We start from the raw sequence: 26,389 nt of genomic DNA, 5'->3' as shown, positions 1-26,389 counted from the left end.
GATACTCCAGAGGATGGTAGGGACTGGAGAGGGGCTCCAAAAATGCTGAATTGAAGAAAGAGAAAAGTATCAGGGCGGGGGGCCTGCAAAGCTTCTGGGATCTGCAGCAAGCAGCCTGGACCCCTCTCACCTGGGAAAGAGATTTTCGAGGAACTCATAGCGGTGAGTTGGGACCCCGTGCATATCCAGGCACAGAGACCCAGTGCTGAAAACAATTTGCTGCGGGGTGCTGGAAGCAAAAGGGCCCCCATTCTGGGGGCGGGGGGTAGGGAATAAAATCCAGCAGATTGGCTGTGGCTGAGCGGTGCACTCATTACATCCAGTTTCTGCCGGTTGAATTCCCTAAATGCAGAATGGACCTTTCCGAGGGTCTCACCTTTCTGCAATGACTCTCCGAGGCAGGTTAACCTAGCAGGGAAGAAACTTCAGGCAGAAAAGCCTCACAGAGGAAAATGGAGAGGGAGGATTAAACTGAACTCCTGCTGGACTGGAGAGTTACAGAAATGAAAAGTGTAAGGAAAATGAGGGATTGAGTGAGAAAGATTAAACAAATCTTAGGAGCAGGGGACAAAATTCTATACAGAAACAAACAAAAAAATAGATCAAGATTCCTGAAGAAGGAAGAGAAGAAAAACTGGCAAATTATGGCAGGCTGTTATGTTTCTTGTACTGGGGAAAGGAGGACTTGTAAGAGATAGGAACTAAGTTAAGCTTTAGTTTGCTGATGTAGGGCCTAGCTTAAAGGTCTGCATCTAGGGTCTACTTAATTTATTTAACTTACCCCAGTTTGATCTGGCTGTCAGCCATTGAGAGTTGTGATAAAAATTTAAGGTGTTTAACTGGTGATCATTTACTGCCTAGGAACTTGGGGTAATATTTGCTAGTTGTTTTCATGTTGGGCTCATAGATGATCATGATGTCAGTTTTAACATAATCATAATTTTTAGGTCATTCCAGACATAAAGAAATAATTTCCTGGGTCAAAATTGGTTGGTGACACACATTCAAATCTTTGGGACAGACAGTCCACCAGGGAGATTATAATGAATATTATGAGTGATAAATGGTCCAAATGCCCACCTCATAGTATATGCCTAAGCCCAGTTTCCATGCTTTGACCCAAATGAAATCAAAGTGATCAAAAGAAAGGCCTTACCTGTTTAAGTCATGTAGTGCATTTAATTATTTCATTTAATTTTACCTTAACTTCCACAGAAGTGTGTACCCAAATACAACAGGTGGTGTTGGCAATGACAAAAATGCCTCCTTGTTCAGCTAATAAGTAACAAGTTAAGCTAATAAATCTAATGAGTTGTTGTACAGCTGTAGTTTTAGCAGTAGATTCAGTAATTTCTCCTATCATGATTCTAATCCTGTTGTCATTTGTGTTAACCCCAAGCCAAGGTAGCAGCAATCTGCCCAAAGACCCAAACCCAGAATCATTACCTCCTTGGGTGAATTCTCTTTCCCCTGAGACTGTAGCTTGAGGGGAGTAGTCCAGTGAGAAGTTTTAGATTCATTATTAATTCCTAAAGGACTGTGAGGTGACCAAATGCACATTGCCCAGGCATTTTATCAACTGTAAAGGTAATTTACAACCCAGTCAAGTATCTGATAACATTTCCAAAACAAAAATATTGCCTGGGGAAATGGATATGGCTCAAGTGATTGTGCTCCCTCCTACCTTATAGGAGGTCCAGGGTTTGATTCCCAGGGCTGCCTGTTGAAAGGCAAGCTGGCCATAATGGTGAGCTGGCCTGAGTGGAGTGCTGAGAACTGGCCCATGCAGAGCTGACACAGCAAGGTGATGCAACAGAAAGAGGCACAGAGGAGAGACAGTAAGAGATGCAGCAGACCAGGGAGCTGAGGTTGCACAAGAGTTTGAGCACATCTCTCCTACTCTGGAAGGTCCCAGGATCAATTCCCAGTGCCGCCTAAAGAGAAGACAAGCAGACATAGAAGAACACACAGAGAGCAGACAGTAAGTGCAAGGCAATGGGGTGGAGGGGAAATAAATAGATAAAATAAAACTTAGAAAAATTTTTAAAAAATTATTGCCTGGCAGAACAATGTAAATACAGCCAATGTGATGTTGTTTACAGATTTATTAGTAGGAATACTATCATTTGTCCTTACTATCCAAGGGTCTGTCTTATTGAGACTATAAATGAAAAGCTTTCCAAAAATTATTTGTATTGTGAATATTTTGCAGTTCCAGTAACCTAAACCTGAAAGTAGACACACATTGTTAATGTAACTTCTAGTTTGTGGAGGTATGTATGACAAGTTTTCCAAACTCTTCTGTGATATCTTTATATTCAGTTGTGTCTATTGTGTGGTTTACATACTGAGAAAATCAGGTACTTTCCTTCCAATGCACTTTAAAGACCAATTCCTGAGACACTGGGTTTCCAAGTGAGAAAGTTTATTTGCTAGACAAGCAAAGAGATCATTGGTCTAGCAAGGGCCCAAAAATCTGCCTCCTTGATTTTGAGGAGGTTGGGGTTTTTATGGTTTCAAACAGGGGAGGGTGGAGTGTTTACAATCACAGTAGTAAATGTACACAGGCCTAGTTTTCAAATAACCATAAACAAAAGTAAGATCAGACTGTAATAACCATCACAATAGTATGTGTACACAAGGTTGTGCTTAATTTGAAATAACCATAAAGAAAGGCGAGGTTGACCTAGTCAGTTTCAGTAATTTCAGGTATTAGCTTTGGACTATTCTATAATATAGTGAAAAAATAAGGGAAAAAACATCTGTATAATAATTCAGTAATCATAAACTTAAGCTAATTCTTAATTCTTTTGATTACAAGGTTCCAGGTCCAAGAAATTTTAAAGCAGAATAAAGAAGACTTGGGTCTAGTATTCATATCTGATATGAAGAAATGGTGCAGTTTGATCTGAAGAGACTGAACCATTTGGATAAAAAAGAAATTTGTTATTGGTAGAACTAAGGGGTCCCTTGCAATGTGCATATATCAGGGTTCATGGTGACAATTCAGTCTATAAGGTTACATTCCTTTGAAAAGTCCTTGCAGAAACAGACAATGACATTGTCTTTCTAAGCCAGTGCAAGGGAAAAGCCTAATGAAATATAAAGATTTTATGCGTTATGAATATTAGTAAGGTAGCATCTATGCTAGGATTTGATGTGTCACCTTGGGAATAGTAGTCTACTTTGTGACATTGCCTACTTCCCTTCCTGGCTAGTTGGATTTTTAACTCTGCATAATTAGTCCAGGAGTCTGATAGAACATTTTTTTGTTGAGTAATGTGGACCCATGGCTCAATACCCTGTAATTAATTTGCATTTCCAGAAGTTAGGAGTACTTGGCAGGGTCAGGATCTGTATTTGTATGTGTCATTTCCAGTAGATCCATTATCCTGGTGTCAGATTATGATTAATGGAGTATCTGTCATGTAAGACAGGAAAAGTGTTCTTTACTTGTTGAAGGTAATCTTTGGCATAATGCATTAAGAATTTGCAAACTGGATCATGTCATTGTGTGACAATGTTCTCAATTTATTCTCAGAGATAGGTCTGCCAGGAAAAATTTCATATGGGGAGAATTTGAATTTCCTAAAATAAATGCTATGAATAAACAGAGGGCCTAAGGTAAAATTTGGGGCCTGTAAAGGCTAGGTTCTTCAGTTAATTTAGACAGTACTAATTTAAGTTTATAATTATATCTGTTTTACTAGTGGCTGTTTTTGCATGAAAATATGCAAGTGCATTTTTTAAATATATTCACGCTCAGTTCTTTTTGTGTAAACCTTTATCTTAATAATAGTAACTGTATATGGGAATAAAATGGGAGAAAGGAGATAACTTACTTGTCCACAATTTTCAACTGGCATACCAGATGTCAGAAACCCTCTTTGCTTCCAGAGCATGATGAAATCACTGTAGATCAGGGGCTCTAAACCAGGGTCTGTGGAGATTTCAGGGGCAGGTTTTCAGGGGGTCTGTGATTGGAATTGAAAATTTTAATTTAAAGACATGCTGATGTTGAGTGTCATAAAATTATGTGCTGCTACATTCTGAGTAGGGGTCCATGGTGTTCACCTGACTGGCAAAGGGGTCCTTGGGAAAAAAATGGTTAAGAACCTCTGTTATAACTGTCCACTGAATTTCCTTCTGATAGAAAGCAGGGTTGGGTAAGGGTACAGAGTTCATCCTTTTTGGTGGAAGAAAATTGTGGATGGCTGCCTTATGCAATCAGTGTGTGCTTCTTAGTAAAGTATACACACTCTAGAACAATAAAAATTTTCCTTGTTTCTTTAGCACAAATATAGTCACATTGGTGACTCAGAAAATATTGGTAGATTTCCATTCCTCTTAGATATACAGATTAACAAGAAACTTTTTGCTATAGGTGCTTTAGACTACTTGCCCAGGACAACCAAAATCCATAAAGTGTGACATATCTTTGAAAAAGCGGAAAGGTTGATTTGGAGAGTTTTAGAAGGAAGTGAATGACACAAAGTGTGCCTTGAGTAGATTTATCTTAACTAACATCTGTGTTAATCTAATTTTGTCTTTTGAATTATAGGTCTGATGCTGTTACGACTACATTATAAGAGAGTTTGCTATCAAAGTGCTGGTTTTTCTACAGAGAAAGAGGCTCTGAACTACACTTGCGATGAAAGCAGCCTCATTAAGACTTGGGCTGCCTACATTCTCAGTCCATTTGGATTCTCATGAATAAGGGAGAGAATTTTAACCAGGTGGGAGAGTACTCATTAATTTTGTAAATGATTTACTTTTTAATCAGAATGTGTTATTTAATTTGACTACAGGCTGTTGGATAAAGGCATCTGAGGTCAGGTAGAGTTATTGTGTATATGTAATATTTCTGGATTTATCATTATTTTCTCACTTCCAAAGGGAGACTCTTTTAATATATTATCACTCAAGGAAGGATTTTATGCATTTAGACCAGGGGAGAGACCAAAATATGAACAAATAAATAATACTACAATGAAAAACTGTATGAGTGATCTAAAGGAATAGTAGAATTTTAATATAGGCTATAGGAAGGGCAAAGGATACTTTTGGTTGGTGTTCAGTGGAGAGATCTCTCAGGAAATGACAAAACTAAGACTAAAAGAACATGAGGATGATGTGGGAATTTTTTTGAGGGGATTTCCATGGAAATGAAGGGTGGTTATACTGTTCAGTGCTGAAACAATAGCTAATATGAATGTGTTTGAGTGTTTCTGAGAAATGAGTTCTTATTCAATCCTTGGAGGCCTGGAGAAGTCCTAACTTGATTTGAAGGAAATATTTTGTTAAAGTGGCATATTCTTGATTATATTTATCTTGGGTAACATCAAGGTTAATCAGAGAGTTAGCTCTAGGAAAAGAGAATTTATTTTAGATTTGTGGGTTCATGATGGTAGCATTGTCTTGAGTTATGTTGGATTTTTTGCCTTTACCTATGAAAATAGAGATGTACACTCAGTTTTGAGCCAATGTGGAGTAAATTGAAGCAATTGAATAGGTATGTGATTGTCATGATAGTGTACAGAAGTGGGAGAGAAAGGGGGCTACTTAAGAAGAAGCCTGCCATGCTACTAACTCATTCTTTAAGGTGTGTGAGTAAAGCATAAAAGTGCTTATGTAGATTGACTATGAAAGAAGGAACAGGAGATCAGGCACAAGAGATGAAATAGACACAAGGGGCATTTTGGTTCATAAAAGAAGAGAAACAATAAGGTTAATTGATGAGGTGGTTGAGTGTGATAAGAGAGCAGTTGCTACTAATGACTTCAAAAAGGAACAGGGAAGCCTGTAATTCAGTTAGAGATATTCAACTTAAAACAGGTGACACAGCTCTTCAATGAGAGAGAAGGAGTAACTAATGGGTATGAATACAGGAATAACTAGACATTGTGGTGCTAAGTTGAGGTGATTTTTTAAAATAACATCATTCACCTAGTTATTATGGGGTTAATCTCCTCTGGTAAAAGTAATATGAAATGTGAGAATATATGGATTCAAGCTATGGGACTTGAAGTGATTATGGGAGATGGAAGAATGACTCTGTTATCAAGATATAGTCTTTTTCCCAGATATATTTGAAAGCACTATGTATTAGTCATAAAGTGAGAGCTTAGTAATGTGCTGTGTCACATGCAGTAATAAACATGACAGAAAATTAAAGCACTTCCTACGTGGGCAGATATGGAAAATAGTAAGTTATCTATTGACACACTGCATAAATACAATGACATCAGAAATATTCTTGGAAAAAGTCCTTGACCAAAAGGGGGAAAATATAAAAGACAAATGAGTTTATATGGCCAAGAGACTTCAAAGTGGGTTGGGAGGTCATTTCAGAGGTTATAATTATGCATGTCTCAGTAGGATCTCATTTACTGCCAAAGTAGATACTTTTCCAAAAAGCAGGGCTCCTGAGGTCTCTGAAGACATCCAGACACTATAGTCAGGTCAGATAGTTCAGGAGTTTGTTGCCTTACCAATTTGCCCTAATTTGGAATTTATGCTCCCCAAGGTGATAGAGTCGGACTCAGTTGTCATTTCCTTACACATGGCTCTTCTCTTCTTGAATTTGAACCTATAATTAATATTAGAGTTGGTAGGTGTACATCCAATAGACTTAAATCTTCAGGCTGTACTTGTGCCAGGTGGGCCCTGAATCTCCATGGAGTTGCAACACTTACTCTCCAGTTCATTGGTCCCACCTAGGACAACTAACAAGAGGTGAGAATGGACAATTTCCATACCAAAGAACAAAGAAAGTTTACAGCTGCAAGCAAGAGATTTCCATTCATCAGCCCTAATGGATCACAGCCCTCTCTTAATTTGAAGTGGAATGGACATCACCATCCTAGAATCCTCAGGATTGGGAATGAATTATGGACTAAAGTGGACTTATTGGTTTTCTGCTTAGACCTATTGTGATCCTAGCAGTGGAAGAAATTATATCATTGATGTGGAGGCAGTGGAGATTCTGAAGAATGGGAGAGGAAAAACAGGTGTAATAAAGGGGTATTTTTGGAACTTGGGAATTGTCCTGAATGGCATTAGTAGTGACAGAACAAGCTAGTATATATCTTGCCATAACCTACAGAATTGTGTGGGTGAGAGTGTAAATAAACTGCAATGTAAACTTTAATTCATGCTTATTGGCAATGCTACAAATTGTGTTCCTCAATTTCAATGGATGTACCACATTAATGAAGGACTTGTTAATGTGGGAAGATGTGGGATGTGTGGGATTAGGGCATATGGGAATTGTCTATATTTTTTTATGTAATGTTTATGTAATCAAAATATCTTAAAAAAAAATAAGTGCAATATAGTGGCATTTTGGGGACATTGAAATTGTCCTAAATGATGTTGCAGTGATGGTTACAGGCCATTATATATCTGTGATAACTTAAAAAATGCATGGGAAAAAGTTTAAACTATAATGTAAACTATAATCCACACTTAGTGACAATGCTCCAATATGTGTTCATCAATTGTAACAAACGTACCACACTAATGAAGGATGCTGTTAATGTGAGAAATTGTGGGAAGGGAGGGAGTGGAGCATATGGGAATCTCCTACTTTTTTTTAAGGTTTATTTTTAATTTTATTTCTCTTCCCTTCCCCCATCCCAGTTGTCTGCTCTCTGTGTCCATTTGCTGTGAGTTCTTCTGTGTCTGCTTGTATTCTTGTCAGTGGCACCAGGAATCTGTCTCTTTTTTGTTGCATCATCTTGCTGTGTCAGCTCTGTGTGTGCGGTGCCACTCCTGGGCAGGCTGCACTTTTTTTCACGTGGCATGGCTCTCCTTACAGGGTGCACTCCTTGTGCATGAGGCTCCCCTTCACATGGGACACCCCTGCATGGCATGGCACTCCTTGCACACATTAGCACTGCGTGCGGGCCAGCTCACCACATGGGACAGGAGGCCCTGGGTTTGAACCCTGGACCTGCCATGTGGTAGGCGAATGCTCTATCAGTTGAGCCAAATATGCTTCCCTCTCTTACATTTTTTATGTAACATTTATATGATCTAAGTATCTTTTAAAAATTAAAAATTAAAAAATAAAAAAAATATTCTCATGAAACATATGCTGAAATATGCATGCTTGGAGTACATCTGGCAGTAAATATTACATAAGTTGGGAGGTAATGTTTGGGAAGTAGGTTTGAAGCAGTCAAGTTAAGGAATCAATAGACAGATCTGGAACCTGGCAGAAAAACCACCACCATTGAATATGTGGAAATGTTACTACCAAGATGGCTGCTGGAGAAACTTGCAAGAATCCCATTCTGAATGAGATTTCCTCTGACGTCAGGAGAATCCCTGGATATTCTCCAGGGGCCTTATCACTGCTCCCTCCTGGGGGATTGACTGGTGGCAGAGTCAATCAAAACAGCAAACAGCTGGGACAACCCCCTGTCATTAGCAGAAGGGTGTGATAATGTTTCTAAATGCAAGTGCAAAGGCCAACTGACCCTCTCTTGCCTTTTGACCCCTGTTCCTGACTTCTGCCCACTGTTCTAGCCTTCTTCACCCCTCAACTAGATCAATACACTAGTAAACCTGGGGATTTATAATCTGTAATGGGGAATTGTAGTCTGTCAACCCTCTTTATCACTCTTCAGCCCCTTCCTCTTTACTTGGGCCCCATGATGTGTTATTTTCTCCCATTTCTCTTCTGACCATTCCCTAATAAGTTACTGGCCTAACTAACCCAGTTTGCTCTTGAAATTAATTTCTTATAGCTTAGCCAAGAACATAGAGAAAATCTGACAACAGGTTCAATGGAAAGGAGATTTCCTTGAACAGGTTTGCTGTTCATGTATGTAACTAACAAACTCTATGAAGAGGAAGTTTTGACAACAGTGAGGATCTGAATACTGAAGTGAGAGGTGACATTCCATGTAGTACCTAGGTTATGTAATCCTTAAGATACTCAAAATTGGGATACAGGAAGAAAAAATTCAAACTCTAGCTTTGTCTTTCAGTGGTCATATAAATTTGTCATTTTACTTCACCTCTCTGAACCTTAATGTAGGACATTTGTTAAAGAAGTATATTAGTCTTTATAAGTTGGGTTACTGAGAAGACTAAATTTTTAATAAAATGTGTAATTATCCAAACATGGTGAATATAATCATTTTCTTCCTGGAATTGAGGTACGAATGATTAAGTTAATCTTGGTTCTGATCATCCTCATAATAATTATATATGTATTTTTTCTTTTTTCTTTTATTTTAATAATATATATTCTTAAGTTTCTTAGTTGATTTCCAAATATATTTGGGTGGGATGTAGAACTCAGTGTTGAATGGACTGCATTATACACATGGAAGAATAAATGTTTTAGGACAAACGTATCCAGAAGGTCAGGTTCATGGTAGAGCAGGAAGGAGAATCCAGAAATCAGAAATGCATGTGAGAGAACCAATGCTATCACAAAAAAACAGTAATTTTTATAATGAGAGATTCCAATCTGCTTCCTCTTATAGTGAGGACCCAATTCCAGATGTGATTTTGGTAAGGGATACTATGTTTTGGAATCAACAATGAATTAAAAGTCTCCAATGAACCAGACAGCATGTGTTGCAATTCTGTTGAGGCTCAGGGCCCAGCTGGCACATGTACAGTCCAGAGATTCAAGTCCCCTGAACATACACCAACCCCAGCACCTACCACAGGTTCAGCAAGTAACAGAAGAGGCATGTGTAGAGAGGCCATATCTGAGCCCAACTCCATCACATTCAAGAGCACAAGTTCCAAAGTAGGGCCCACTGACAAGGCACTGAACATGATCTGTCATGACTGTAGAACCTGGGTGTCTCTGTGGCTCTCAGGAGCACCACTATTTGGGGTTGTATCTACTTTGGCTTTCTCTGAGATCCTGCTGAGATGTGCATAAGTGTGACCCCCCTGATGACCTTCTGACTCATTTCAAAGTCCCTTAACCATATAAACTCATTTGTCTTCACCATTTCCCTCTTTTAATCAAGTCTTTTTCTACTTGCATCACCAGCTGGTGTTTGGTAGTAATCACTTGGCATCAGGGAGGCCCATCCCTGGGAGTCATGTCCCATGTGGGGGGAAGGTAATGCATTTACATGCTGAGCTTGGCCTCAGCAAATTTGTAACACCTGCTCTCAGGTTCATTGGACTTACCCAGGTCAGCTAACAGAGAGATGAGAATGGTCAACCAGCACACCAGGGAACTGAGAGTGTCAGGGTCCTCAGGATGGAGGAATAAAATATGGATTAGAGTGTACTTACTGGTATTCTACTACAGAATTGTGACTCTATCAATGAAAGAAACTATCATTGATGTGGTGACAGTGGCTATGGGAGTTGGTAAGGGCAGGGAGGGGGAAGAAGAGGTGTGATAAGGGGGCATTTTCAGGACTTGGAATTGTCCTGAATGATATTGCAAGAACAAGATGCAGTACATTATATATCCTACGATAACCCACTTAATGTACTGGGAGAGAGTGTAAACTACAATTAAACTCTAACCCATGCTGTGTAGCAGTGTTCCAAAGTATATTCATCAAATGCAATGACTGTGTCACACTGATAAAAAAGGTTGTTGATGTTGGTGGAATGGGGGTAGTGGGGAGTGGGAGTATTTTGGAACCTCTTATATTTTTACTGTAACATTTTATGTGATCTAAGTAACTTTTTTTGTCTTTATTTTTTTAATAATACATCCAAAAAATATGAGGTCCCCATATACCCCCCACCCCCCTCACCCCTTTCCTCCCCCCATAACAATCTTCTCCATCATCATGAGACATTCATTGCATTCGGTGAATACATCTCTGAGCACTGCTGAACCTCAGGGTCAATGGTCACATCATAGCCCACACTCTCCCACGTTCCAGCCAGTGGGCCAAGGGAGAACATACAATGTCTGGTAACTGTCCCTGCAGCCTCACCCAGGACAACTCCAAGTCCCAAAAATGCCTTCACATCTCATCTCTTCTTCCCATTCCCTAACACCAGCAGCCACCATGGCCACTTTCTCCACACCAATGCCACATTTTCTTCGATTACTAATCATAATATTCATGAACAGATTATCAGTAAGTCCACTCAAATCCATACTCTATTCCTCCATCCTGTGGACCTTGGAATGGTTGTGTTCACTCCACATCTATATCAAGAGGGGACTTAGAATCTACACGGATGCTGGATGCAATCCTCCTGCTTTCAGTTGCAGGCACTCTTGACTCCATGGTGTGTTGGTTGACCTTCTTAAACTCCCATGTTAGCTGAATGGGGTAAGTCCAATAAACCAGAGTGTATATGAGCTGAAGCCTGTTGAGGCTCAGGGCCCGGCTATCACATGGTCAGTCCAGAGATTCAGGTCCCCTGAGTATATATTAAACCCCAGCACCAACTACAGTTCCGGTAAAAGTAACAGGAGAAGCTTGTGAACAAAGATCACATCTGAGTCCAGCTCCATCACACAGATACACAAACTCCAAAGTAGGGCCAGCTGACATGGCACTGAACTCCATCTGCCATGACCGTAGATCCTGTGGGTCTCTGTAACCCTCAGAGGAACCAATACCCAGGGTTGTATCTACTTTATTTGTCTCTGGGACTCTGCTTAGGTGTGCATAAGGGCAACTCCTTTGATAATCTCCTGGCTCTTGGAGACTCATAGCCATATAAACTCATTTGTCCTTTCCATTTTCCCCTTGATTCAGCTCAAAAAGCATTTTTAACTCATGGTATTATATGTAGATTGAGATATACTGCTGGTCCGAGTTGACCCTTTTATTTAAGGTCATTTTCTAGTTACATCATCAGCTGGTACTTGGTAGTAATCCCTAAGCACCAGGGAGGCTCAACCCCGGGAGTCATGTCCTACACTGGAGGGAAGGCAATGCATTTATATGCTGAGTTTGGCTTCAAGACTGGCGTCTTTTGAGCAACATGGAGGTTCTCAGGAGGTAACTCTTAGGCACCCTGCAACTCTAGGCCTTGTTCTTATTTCAGATGTTCAGGCTTACAAGCATAGTCATTATTATCAAGGGCTCATTGTTGGACCTTCATTCTTTTATGGTCTTTGCCATTGCACTTTGGGGATTTTTGCCTTTCCTTGAGGGACTGTGATAGAGCTCCCCTGGCTAGGAACACAGCACTCCCTCAGTTGTTGTTTTCAATTGTATCCATTATGAAAATATCCAATCATTTTTATGTACCCTGGATATATGCCCTGTAGAACTCCATGCCAACCATGTGTCCCCTGTCAATAACATCCCACAGCAGAATTCCTCCACTGCTATTGTTGAACCTCTCTGTGATTCAAAACTTCCTGAAAAGTGAAGCCCAATATATTGCCAGGTTCCATTAATAGAAAAATGGAATATAGCAATTAGTTTAAAGGTTAGATATAGAATATATATTAATTTAGAAAAATTAAGGTAAAAATAAATTGGGCCATCAACAATTTAAAAACTGCAAAAGCTTTGTTTTTGATGTTTTGCCTTCCATCACTGAAATGTGTTGCCCTTTATGCAAATTGGCAAGGCAAATACTTCTGTCTTTTCCTCAGTGTCTCCGTCCTATCTTTTTCTTATCTTTTTTCTAATTATTAAGCTTATCTTCACAAGAGTTTTAGATCACAGTAATTCATATATACAATATACAGTACTCCCACATATCGAACATAAAACCTTTTCCCTTCCACAGCAATAATGTTTTTACATATTCATAGTATGTACAAATATTGATGTACAGATATTGAGACAAGAGCTTTCAAACGAGGTAACATTTGTGTTTATATTGTGGTTTATATTTTAGACTAAACAATTTTCTAAAGTTTTAGTTATCTTATGTTTTACATTATGATTTACATTTTAGCCTATCAGCCCCTATATATTTTTGGTGTAATTTAATATGTCTTATATCCATCCTTGCGTACTCTTATGGAACACTTCTATTGCCCAACAGTTACATTGGTTCCATTTAATCAATACCTCTTTCCCCCTCCCCTTAGGACCCACAGTGACAGTCAGTCTTCATTGCTTGAAGAGCCATGTTCAGAGATACTTGCAACAGTGTTGAGGGCTTGACATGCAAAACTGCCCTAATGCCCTGGGAGCTACCATTTATCTTGAGAGATAAAATTCCCTCTATGTGGGTATACCTTCACTTTCATTATATGGGTTTCTACCCAATGATATAACCCCCTTTGGCAAAATGAGCATCCACATATTCCCTAGAAGCTTGTCCTGTGTCAGATTATCACCTTTAAGCATCTTAAACAGGTAACATGCCTTATTATATTTTTGAAAAAGTTTTCTCAGCATTATACTCTCAACCAAATACCTGACAATCTCCTATGTTTGTATGTTGCCCCACCCTCCCCCTAATTTCTTGGGCAATATTACCCATCCTCCCATCCCTAGCTCCCCTCAAGCCCACAAAGCCCCACCCATATGCCCCCATTATATCCCTTTCTTGTGCAAATTCTTACCTCCAGCTTATCATAGATATCAGCCATGTAGATGTCAGCTTACATCCTTCCTATACCCTCCAATTTCCTGTAAGCCTATCATTCAGTCTCTAGCTCTCTGAGGCAGCTTGGTTTACTTATTTCATATCATTGAGGTTATGTAGTATTTGTCCTTCAATTCCTGGCTTGCTTCACTCAGCATAAGGTTCTCAAGATTCATCCAAGTTATCACATGTGTTTGTAGTGTATTCATTCTTAAAGCCGAGTAGTATTCCATTGTATGTATATACCACATTTTATTTATCCATTCATCTGTTGATGGGCATTTCGGTTGATTCCAACTTTCGGCAATAGTGAACAATGCTGCTATGAACATTGGTGTGCATATATCGGTTTGTGTCCTTGTTTTCAGTTCTATTGGGTATATACCCAACAGTGAAATTGCTGGGTCATATGACAAATCAATTGCTAGGTTTTGGAGAAACTGCCAAACTGCCCTCCAGAATGGCTGGACCCTTCTGCATTCCCACCAGCAGCGGATGAGTGTTCCCATTCCTCCACATCCTTTCCAGCATTTGTTGTCTTCTGTTTTTTTCATAACTGCCAATCATATGGGAGTAAGATGATATCTCATTGTAGTTTTGATTTGCATTTCCCTGATACTAGATATTTAGGGCATTTTTTCATGTGCTTTTTAGCCATTTGTATTTCTTCTTTGGAGGAGTGTCTGTTTAAGTCTTTCCCATTTTTTAAATGGGTTGTTTATCTTTTTATTTTCAAGATAGAGTTCTTTATATATGCAGGTTATAAGTCTCCTATCCAATATATGGTTTCCAAATATTTTCTCCCATTGTGTAGGCTCTCTTTTCACTTTCTTGACAAACTCTTTTGAGGTTCAGAAGGCTTTAATTTTGAGGAAGTCCCATTTATCTATTTGTTCTTTTGCTGCTAGTGCTTTTGGTGTGAAGTTTATGAAGCCATTTCCTATTACAAGGTCTTGTATATGCTTCCCTACACTGCTTTCCAAAGCCTTTTTGGTCTTGGCTCTTATATTTAGGTCTTTGATCCATCTTGAGTTGTTTTTTGTATAAGGTGTGAGTTGGTAATCCTCTTTTATTGTTTTACATATGGATATCTGGTTCTCCAGGCACCATTTATTGAGTAGGCCATTCTCTCTCAGTTGAGAGGGTTTGCTGGCTTTATCAAACATTATATGACTATATATATGAGGGTCTATATCAGAACTCTCAATTCAGTTCCATTGGTCTGTGTGTCTCTCCTTGTATCAATACCATGCTTTTTTTCACTACGGTACTTTGTCGTATGTTAAGTCAGGTAGTGTGATTCTTCCAATTTTGTTTTTCTTTTTCAATATGTCTTTGGCTATTCAGAATGTCTTTCCTTTCCAAATAAATTTCATAGCTAGTTTTTCCAGTTCCTTAAAGAATGCTGTGTTGATTTTTATTGGGATTGCATTGAAAGTGTAGATCAGTTTTGGTAGGATTGACATCTTAATAATATTTATTCTTCCTTTCCATGAACAGGGAATATTCTTCCATTTATTTAGGTCTTCTTTGATTTCTTTGAACAGTTTTGTATAGTTCTCTGTGTATAAGTTTTTTCCATCTTTAGTTAAATTTATTCCTCTGTATTTGATTTTTTTATTGACTATTGTAAATGGTATTTGTTTCTTGATTTCCTCCTGTGCTTGCTCATTATTGGTGTACAGAAATGCTACTGATTTTTGCTCATTGATCTTATAACCTGCCACTTTACTAAACTCATTTATGAATTCTAGAAGCTTTGTTGTAGATCTCTCAGGGTTTTCTATGTATAGGATCATGTCATCTGCAAATAATGAAATTTTGACTTCTTCCTTATCAATTTGAATGCCTTTTATATCTGGTTCTTTCCTCAGTGCTCAAGCAAGTACTTCTAAGACAATATTAAATAGAAGAGGTGAGAGTGGACATCCTTGTCTTGTTCCTGATCTTAGAGGGAAGGATTTTAGGATTTCACCATTGTAAACGATGTTAGAGTGGGTTTTTCATATATACTCTTTATCATGTTGAGAAAATTTCCTTGTATTCCAATTTTTTGCAGTGTTTTTATCAAGAAAGGGTGCTAAATTTTGTCAAATGCTTTTTCTGCATCTATAGTTATAATGTGATTTTTTTCTTTCAATCTGTTTATATGGTGTATGACATTGTTTGATTTTCTTATGTTGAACCATTCTTGCATACCCGGAACGAATCCCACTTGGTCATGATGTATAATTTTTTAATGTGTTGTTGAATACAGTTAGCAAGTATTTTGTTGAGGATTTTTGCACCGAGGTTCATTAAAGAAATTGGTCTGTTATTTTCCTTTCTTGTGGTATCTTTGTTTGGCTTTGGTACTAGGGTAATGTTGGCATCATAGAATGAGGTAAGTAATGTTCCTTCTGTTTCCATTTTTTGGAATAGTTTCAGCAGGATTGGTGTTAGTTCTTTCTGGAATGTTTTGTAGGTTTCACCTGTGAAGCTGTCTGGACCTGGGCTCTTCTTAGGTGGGAGGTTTTAAATGACTGATTCTATCTCTTTACTTGTGATTGGTTTGTTGAGATCATCAACTTCTTCTTTCATCAATTTAGGCTGCTTATTTGTTTCTAGGAATTTGTCCATTTCCTCTGAATTGTCATTTTTGTTGGAATATAGTTCCTCAAAGTATCCTCTTAAGATAGTCTTTATTTCTGTGGGGCCAGTGGTGATATCTCCTTTCTCATTTCTTATTTTCTGTATTTGCCTCCTCTCTTTTTTTCTTTGTTAGTCTAGCTAAGGGTATGTGAATTTTATTGATCTTCTCAAAGAGCCAGCTCTTGGTTTTGTTTATCTTTTCAAGCGTTTCTTATTTTCTATTTCATTTACTTCTGCTCTTATCTTTGTTCTTTCTTTCTCCTTCCTGTGGTGTTACTTTGTTGTTTTTTTACTAATTCCTCCAAATATGCAGTTACTTCTTCAATTTTTGCTCTTTCTTCTTTTTTGATGTATGAATTTATGGCCATAAATTTCCCTCTCAGTACTGCTTTGGCTGTATCCCTTAAGTTTTGGTATGTTGTGTTATCATTTTCATTTGTTTCAAGGTAGTTATTAATTTCTTTTGGGATTTCCTCTTTGACCAACTGTTTTTTGAAGAGTGTGCTGTTTAATTTCCATATCTTGCTGTCATGGCAGATGGAGTTCAGTGCTATGTCAGTTGGCCCTTCTTTGGAGTTTGTGTTTCTGTGTGATGGAGCGGGACTCAGATGTGATCTTTTTTCACAAGCATCTCCTGTTACTTTTACCAGAAGTGTGGTTGGTGCTGGGGTTTAATATATACCCACGGGATCTGAATCTGTGGAATGACCATATTATAGCCAGGCACTGAACCTCAACAGACTTCAGCTCTTACACTCTGATTTATTGGACTTATACCACTCAGCTAAGATGGCATTGAAGAAGGTCAACCATCACACCATGGAGCCAAGAGTGCCTACAACTGAAAGCAGGAGGATTCCATCTAGCATCCATGTATAATCTAAGCCCCCTCTTGATGTAGATTTGGGGAGGACAAAATCATTCCAAGGTCCACAGGATGGAGAAATAGAGTATGGATTAGAGTGGACTTACTGATATTCTATTCATGAACTACTGTGATTAATAATTGAAGAAAATGTGGTATTGGTGTGGAGAAAGTGGCCATGGTGCCTGCTGGGGGTGGGGAATGGGAAGAAGAGATGAGATGTGGAGGCATTTTCGGGACTTGGAGTTGTCCTGGGTGAGGCTGCAGGGACAGTTACTAGACATTATATGTCCTCCCATGGCCCATGGGGTGGAATGTGGGAGAGTGTGGGCTATGATGTGGACCATTGACCATAAGGTGCAATGGTGCTCAGAAATGTATTCACAAAATGCAATGAATGTCTCATGATGATAGAGGAGATTGTTGCTATGGGGGGAGGTGTGGGGGGAGTGTGGTAGGGGGTATATGGGGACCTCATTTTTTATATGTAATATTTAAAAAATAAAGGTAAAAATAGGACCTCTGCTGGACCTCAGGGTGCGGTGGATTCAGGGATGGGAAGTCTGTGACACTGTAGACTCAAGGTATGTGAGTCTCTGGGGCATGGACCTCCAGGGTTTAGGGGACACAGACCTGGGAGCCTTGCATCCAGATAACAGGGGGACTGGGAGCACCACAGCACAACACAGCCTTCAGGGATTCTCACAGCTGGATGCCAGCCCTAGGGGGAGTGGTCCCACCTGCAACCTCTGACCTCCAAGGCAGAAACCCAAAATTCCACCTCTCACAAGAATCTCTTCTGTCATGTCTCACCAAATCAACATCCAGACACCTCCTGCCCTGCAAGCCCCTGAAACAGCCCACTGGGAGTGCTGCTGCACTACAAAGATTTCAGGCACTGCTGAGGATGGGCCACCATTCCTAGGGGGAGGGGTTTTGCCTACAACTTCTGATTTCCATGTCAGAAACCAAAAGTTCCACCTGTTACAAGAATCTCCTCTGTCACTGTCTCACCAAATCAACTTCCAGACACCTCCCGCCCTGCAGGCCCCTGAAACAGCCTGCTCAGGGCTTGGGAACTCCCCAGGACAGCAAAACCTTCAGGAATCACCACCACTGGGCCACCAGCCCCAGGGGAAGGGGTCCTGCCCATGACCCCAACCTCCGTGAAAGAGACCCAAAATTCTACCTCTTGCAATAATCTCCTCTGTCACCATCCCTCTAAGTCAACATCCAGACACCTCCTGTCCTACAAGCACCCAAAACAGCCCAGTCCAGCAGGTCTCCAACTCTACTCAGCTGCTTCTTTGCAGGAGAGATTATGAGGTGCACTCACTCAGATGCCATCTTGCCCCCTGATCTAAGTATCTTTATAAAAAGCTGCTACAAACAAAAGAGTAAAACTGGCATTATATTTTAAAAAAAAAGTCTCTGACATCATGGGCTAATTAATACATGCAATTCATGGATTTTCATCTTTTTATCTATAATATGAAGTAATCATATCTTTATTAGCTAAAGAAGGCAAGATCTCCAACATCTTGACCCTGGGAAAGGAGAGTCCTTCTTTATTTCTCTTGAGCATACCTTATGTTCCAATTTGGGCAGTGGATATTCCTAGGTGAAAATTTTGGCATTCATGATGGGGGACTTAGAAAATTGTGGTCAAGACTTGAATCTTAAGACTTCTTTCTCCATTCTCAGCTTTGTTTTCCTTCTGCTTATCTGGTTGCAAGTGAAAATCCAGAGGAAGTAGATGCCTGCTAAGGTTTTCGCAATGCAATCACATGTGAGTAGGTAATTTTTTGTACCTCTGTTGCCAGCATATGGGAAGATTTCTCCTATTCGTGTGACTATTCCAAATGTATTCAGGAGTTATTCAAGGATCTTAAGTTTATATATGACTCTTTATTAATTATGGTAAGTTAAGTATGGATCTATGAGTAATCTTCTAAGGTAATTAAAACAGTTGATTAAAGCTACTGTTACGGCTGTGTATTCTCTGAGAAGATTACAGAAGTTTTCTTTTTCTCACACATCCATGGCCTCATTGAATAAATAATGAAGTCATGAATCATGTTAGTGCTTGAGATTGGCCTTACCATATGATGAATAGTGGTGACAAAGGTGAGTAAGAAGAGATGTTTACAGTTAGAAGAGATGCTGAATTTTCAGCTGTGCATTCACTCAATCCAACATTACAGATACTGGGGTGTAAGGATAGATATATTTGTCAGAAGCACATGAAAAGTTTTGTAAATTAAATGAAATTAGAAATAATGTATTTGTTTCCTCCAATTTTAGTTTTTTTTTAAATTTGATGGAATATATTTGTACATTTTAAAATAACTTCAAAAAAAGATTTATTGAATCCCCCTCATTGTTTGCACTCACTATCTGCTCTCTCTGTCTTTTCATTGCATGCTCATCTTCTATTTAAAAGGAACAAGGAACTGAACCTAGGACCTCCCATGTGGGAGGGAGACAACCAATGAATTGAGCCACCTCTTCTGCTGGTTGTGTCTCTCACTGTGTTTCCTATTTGTGTCTCTTCATTGCAGCATCTTGTTGCATCAGATTGCCAATGCAGGTCATCATATCATTGTCTCTTCATTACATCATCCTGTGTCAGCAAACTCTGCCAGCCCATGACAGCTTGCTATCTTGCTCATCTTCTTTAGGGGGACACCAGGAACCAAACACAGGGCCTCCCATGTTGTAGGCAGGAACCCAACTATTTGAGACAAATACACTTTCCTTGAAATAATTTTTTAAAAACTACAATTCTCCTTACCACTCTTGCTCAAATTTCCCAACTTCAAGTTTCTAAATTAAGTTTATTCAAATATTATAAATGGGTGCCGTGTATAGAATTATTTTTTTCTTCATTGTGGCTGTGGTTTCAGAAGCTGTATAATAGAATACAATTTATGTCTCAGTGAAAAATTTTAAAGATTAGTAAAGGCCAGAGGCAATGAACAGGATTGTTTTAATCTTAGACAGACAACATGAAGATAAAAGTGAGACAATGAAACTGGTCTTTGTACACCCCAGAAAAAGTTGAGATTGGGAGGTCTCCTACCACAGGAATGGTCAGTCTAAGTCCATGTATCAGTACAACTCTCTCAAGTGCCCCAGGTTTGTGACACTAAACCATCTGTATTTATATATTACAGTGAATACCTGAGCTTTGTAACACTGAGGAAATCAGGACTTACTGATTTGAAACCTATTTAGTTTTGCAGAATTCTGGTTATGTTTTCAAGCATCCCTGCCATTTTAATGAATAATAGCCCTGTGAATTGAATTTAGATAGAAAGCAATTGATACATTAACTTGCATTTGCCAAAATGCATAACAAATTCTTAAATGATTTTATAAATGAGAGGAAAGTGAGCTCATCTATATAGGGGAGTAACCTAACCATACCCATTTTTTAAAAAATTATACATATAATCAATATTGCTTGCCTTATAATATCTGTAAATTTACTTAAAATTGTTGACAAATATTGATTTAGTCATTAATGCTCAAAGGAAAACTGAATAATTAGCAGAAAGAGGCATAATTACAAATTTATTGGGATATTTCCAGGTGTATATCACACCCTATGTCATGTGATTTTCTTTTACAATGGGGTGTTGTGGGTTCAGAGTGTGTATGTGCCTGCGAGTACATCTGAAAGGCAAATGGAAGCTTAGCATTGATAATGTTGTTTCTGGAACCCCAACACCTTTTGTGTTTTATATACAGTTTCTGCTTCTTTAGTGCTGTTATTTTGTACATCTCACTCAAGACATTGGTAAGGGTAGACCTGTATGAACACAAATTTCTGTGATTTTTTTTAGGAGTTAGTGACCTTGAAGGATGTGGCTGTAGACTTCACCCAGGAAGAGTGGGACCTGTTAGACACAACCCAAAGAAAGCTGTTCAGAGAAGTGATGCTGGAGAATATCAGTAACCTGGTCTCAGTAGGTGAGACTCTCAAAATATATTTACCACCCATATCTATCTTTTTTCTATCTAACATCTATCTAATCTACCTATATATTCATCATAAATCATCTTTCATTTTTTAATTCAGATATCTAAATCAGCTTCTCTGAATTGTATAATCTTTCTTGCATTATATTTTTAAATTTTATAATTTTGATACATTTATATTGTGCTAACTATCCCTAAATGAATTTGCTTCCTCATTTTTTATTTACATCTAGTTCACCCCAACAGAATTTAATCTTCTTGACAAAAATTTAATGTCTCTTGAAATTCTATTTCCAGCAATCAGGGCTGTGCTGATGTAAGTATTCTCCTCCAAGTGCTATGCTGAGGCTTCAGAACACAGTAGTAGAAACATTGCATATATCCTTTTCCATATACAATTTAGATCTTTTTTTTTGGAATTTATGATAATTGGATTATTTTTGAACATAATATTCAATCGCTTTGAAAACATAGACTTCGCACCATTTAGAATATAGACAATTCCACAGTCTCTTTTTACTAGTACATGGGTAACAACAAACAGTGGTCCTCATTGAAATGGGCAAAAGGTTAAGAATTACAATTTCTATTGAAATATTGTCAGTGATCTAAGTTCAAGTTATTGTTGCATTGCTGACCTTCAGTGCTTACCCTATTCTTTGGTAACTTGTGATGTACATCATGATCATGCCCTGTTACTCAAAATCCAGGTAACTTTTTTCCATACAAACAGGATATCAAGTCTGCAAAAGAGATGTGCTTTCCCAGTTGGAACAGGAAGAAGTGTCGAGAGAAGGAGTAGTTGTTCCTCAATACCAGAATCCAGGTGAGCTGTGAAGACCTCTACATTAGAAGAGGGGTCTCATGATAAAGTATGTGCTTGCATATTTTAACTTCAGGATTCCTTAAGTGTGTAATGATTTCTTCAGTTTTCTTTGTATGAGTTATGATTTCTAAAATGTACCTCAAGATATGGGGAAATTTTAGTGACATGTGTTTGTTCCATACATCTCTCAAGCTTTATTGGGTTTCATTGGCATTGAGAAAGGGATATTCATTTGTTATTGTGATTAACTATCACATAATAATCCTTTCCTGGTTCCTATTCTTGGAAGATTTTTTCTTCTTTTTTACCTCACTGACATCCCAGCTTTTTTCTCACATTTCCATGTCTCAAAATCCTTTCTGACTGTGATGTCCTACAATTATCTTATTTATGACTTTGATATTCTTCCCAGTTAATTGTGAATGTGGGAAACATACTGAAAGGGATATTTGGAACTTGTAAAATTTTTCTTCCCCTGATACTATTCTAACAATTTATTCTGCTTTTTGCAATCACTACAGGGAGGAAATGTGCCTTTAAAACATGGGAAATGATAGAAATGGTATTCAGTAAACCTACCTGTAGGAAAGACACTTCTAAAATCATGTCATTGGTAAGTTCAATTTTTTAAACCCTAGTGTTCTAAATAGATATCAAAGGATGGAATAAATTAGGAATTCAGTAAATCATGAAATTAAAATTAATGTTAGAATTAAGTGCTAATCCAGCAAAAATTTGTGATAGTTTGAATTTTTTATAAAAACCTAAACGCAAACTCTAACTTGAGTTCACATAAAAATCAAATTGCATAAGCAAGATTCATGAATGTAATCTTTAAAACATCATGAAGCTCAAAATTGATCAGATAACTCTGCAATTAGATTTTTATAATAGAGAAAATCTATGTGTATGGATTATAATACTTTTTATATGAAACCAACATGGCAGATATTTTAATTGTAGACTACCACTAGTGGATTAGCCTAGGTTTCATATATAGGGAAATGCAGGAATTCATTTAAATGGACAAAAGTTTTACAGTCTCTCATCTAATTCCCCACAGCACAGATCTCACTCCCAGAAGAATTCCTTTAAATGTATTTCTTTGCAAGAAGATTCTTCTTTCACATCCATAGTGAATCAATATGCATTGATTCACTTAACAAAGAAATCCTATTTCAGGAAACCACCTCCAGCAGTCCTCAGTGACTATTCAAATTTTAAACAGCATAAGCATCTTCACCATACAAGTAAATCATATGAATGCTACCAAAATGATAAAAATTGTATCCAATGCTCTGAACTCATGCAATACAGTGTAACTCCCATTGGAGAGAAAACCCATGAATGTCATCTAGGTGGGAAAGCCTTCACTACATCCTCTTCCCTTAAACTGCATGAGCGATGTCACACTGGAGAAAAACAGCAAGAATGTGATCTTTGTGGGAAAGCCTTCATTCAATCTTCTTCCCTCAAAAAACATGAAAGAACTCACACTGGAGAGAAACCCCATGAATGTCTTCTATGTGGGAAAGCTTTCATTCAAAGTAGCAATCTTCAACAACATGAGAGAACTCATACTGGAGAGAAACCCCATGAATGTCATCTTTCTGGAAAAGGCTTCATTCAACTATCTAACCTGAAACAACATGAAAGAACTCACACTGGAAAGAAACCCCATAAATGTCACCTTTGTGGGAAAGCCTTCATTCAATCATCTTCCCTCCAAAAACATGAAAGAACTCACACTGGAGAGAAACCCCATTTATGTTATCTTTGTGGAAAAGCCTTCATTCGACTATCTCACCTAAAACAACATGAAAGAACTCACACTGGAGAGAAACCACATGAATGTCATCTTTGTGGGAAAGCCTTCATTCAACTATCTAACCTGAAACAACATGAAAGAACTCACACTGGAGAGAAACCCCATAAATGTCATCTTTGTGGAAAAGCCTTCATTCGACTATCTTACCTAAAGCAACATGAAAGAACTCACACTGGAGAGAAACCACATGAATGTCATCTTTGTGGGAAAGCCTTCATTCAACTATCTAACCTGAAACAACATGAAAGAACTCACACTGGAGAGAAACCCCATAAATGTCATCTTTGTGGAAAAGCCTTCATTCGACTATCTCACCTAAAGCAACATGAAAGAACTCACACTGGAGAGAAACCACATGAATATCATCTTTGTTGGAAAGCCTTCATTCAACTATCTAACCTGAAACAACATGAAAGAACTCACACTGGAGAGAAACCCCACAAATGTCATCTTTGTGGGAAAGCCTTCATTCAATCACATTCCCTCAAACAACATGAAAGAACTCACACTGGAGAGAAACCCCATAAATGTCATCTTTGTGGGAAAGCCTTCATTCAATCATCTTCCCTCAAAAAACATGAAAGAACTCACACTGGAGAGAAACCCCATAAATGTCATCTTTGTGGGAAAGCCTTCATTCAATCACATTCCCTCAAACAACATGAAAGAACTCACACTGGAGAGAAACCCCATAAATGTTATCTTTGTGGGAAAGCCTTCATTCAATCATCTTCCCTCAAAAATCATGAAAGAACTCACACTGGAGAGAAACCCCATAAATGTCATCTTTGTGGAAAAGCCTTCATTCGACTATCTCACCTAAAGCAACATGAAAGAACTCACACTGGAGAGAAACCACATGAATGTCATCTTTGTGGGAAAGCCTTCATTCAACTATCTAACCTGAAACAACATGAAAGAACTCACACTGGAGAGAAACCCCACACTGGAGAGAAACCCCATAAATGTCATCTTTGTGGAAAAGCCTTCATTCGACTATCTCACCTAAAGCAACATGAAAGAACTCACACTGGAGAGAAACCACATGAATGTCATCTTTGTGGGAAAGCCTTCATTCAACTATCTAACCTGAAACAACATGAAAGAACTCACACTGGAGAGAAACCCCATAAATGTCATCTTTGTGGGAAGGCCTTCATTCAATCACATTCCCTCAAACAACATGAAAGAACATCACACTGGAGAGAAACCCCATAAATGTCTTCTATGTGGAAAAGCTTTTAGTCAGTGTAGCTCTCTTCAACAACATGAGAAAACACTGGAGAGAAACCCCATGAATGTCATCTTTGTGGGAAGCCTTCATTCAACTATCCACCCTAAAATAACATGAGAGAACTCACACTGGAGAGTAACCTCATGGATGTTGTCTTTGTGGGAAAACATACAGTCAGTATACTAGTCTTCAAAAACATTTGAGAATTAACACTGGAGAGAAACCCTATGAATGCTATCTATGTGGGAAAACTTTCACTTTTAGCTCTGCCCTCAGGAAACATGAGAGAACTCATGCTGGACAGAAATCATAATATATGTATGAGGAAACATTAATTATTCTAACCTTGGACAACAGGAGATTACTTAAACTGGAGAGAATCCCTATGAATGCCAAAAATTTGAGAAAGCCATCAGTCAATATTCTTTAAATGTAAAAACTCACAGTATAATAGTTTTGGGTATGAAAGAGACTTCAGCCACATATTTAACCTTTAAACATACCAAAGAACTCACATAGTGAATAAACGGTGTTTTTAATCTGTTCAGTAGTTCCTGTAGTCATTTGTACTACTTCAGTAGCTTGCATGTATACTTTAAGCCCCTGAATCCTGACCATTTTTTACTTATTATCATTTATATATATGTGTATTGAGTGTAATAAAGGTTTATTTATCACCACCTTTTTTACATTTGCATTTATGCACTTGTAGGAAGCAAGATACAGAGTTACATAACAAACAATACAATATAATAATACTGGTTATTTACAATTACCCAAATGGTTACCCGTATTGCAGATCATTGTTTCTTTAGGCTGTTTTTGAAGTACTATCTAGTGTATTTTCATTTCAGTCTGAAAAACTCCCATTAGCATTGCTTGTGAGGCAGGTCAAGTAGTGATGAATTCCCTCAGCTTTTGTTTTACAGAGAATGTCTTAATTTCTCCCTCATATTTTTCTCTCACCTCTCCCCTCCACCCTGCTCTTTTTCCTGTCTGTGTCCCTTTGCTGTGTGATCTTCTCTATGTCTCTTTTTTGGTTTTTGCTTCTCATTTTCTCCTCTAGGATGCACTGGGATGTGATCCTGGTAACCTCTGATGTGGAGAGAGTTTCCCTGTCACTTGTGCCACCTCAGTTCCTGGTTTCTGTTGTTGTCTCACCTTGACTCTCCCCTTCATTTCTCTTTTTTCTTGCATCATTATCTTGCTGCATGGCTCACTGTGTGGGCACTTGCTAACCACATGGGCACTGGCTTACCACATGGGTTGCCACATAGGCACTGGCTGACTATGCAGGCACTGGCTTACTGTGCAGGAACTGGCTCAATGCATTGGTTGCCACACAGGCACTGACACTGTGTGGGTCACTGCACAGTCACTGCCTTGCCACATGGGCCTGGCTCACCACATGGGCGTGCCTTTATCAGGAGGCCCCAAGGATCAAACCTGGGTCCTCCCATTTGTTAGATGGAAGCCCAATCACTTGAGCCACATCTACTTCCCTCTCCC

The 26,389-nt window shown here is 38.6% G+C and overlaps 1 protein-coding gene across 1 annotated transcript; it reads left to right on the top strand.

Moving 5' to 3' along the window:
* The first annotated feature begins 7 nt into the window (after positions 1-7).
* On the top strand, positions 8-24,864 carry LOC101433989 (zinc finger protein 14-like). Its single transcript, XM_058285642.2, has 7 exons — positions 8-162; positions 4,562-4,736; positions 18,713-18,797; positions 20,857-20,983; positions 21,726-21,818; positions 22,340-22,431; positions 22,882-24,864. The coding sequence occupies exons 3-7, from the start codon at positions 18,765-18,767 to the stop codon at positions 24,862-24,864; spliced, it is 2,328 nt and encodes a 775-aa protein (XP_058141625.1). The 5' UTR covers positions 8-162; positions 4,562-4,736; positions 18,713-18,764.
* The last annotated feature ends 1,525 nt before the right edge of the window (positions 24,865-26,389 follow it).

The sequence above is a fragment of the Dasypus novemcinctus genome, chromosome 23, assembly GCF_030445035.2.
Source record: "Dasypus novemcinctus isolate mDasNov1 chromosome 23, mDasNov1.1.hap2, whole genome shotgun sequence".
Lineage (NCBI taxonomy): Eukaryota > Metazoa > Chordata > Mammalia > Cingulata > Dasypodidae > Dasypus > Dasypus novemcinctus.
The sequence above is the reverse complement of the archived record's forward strand: the minus strand, read 5'-3'. Positions and strand labels throughout refer to the sequence as shown.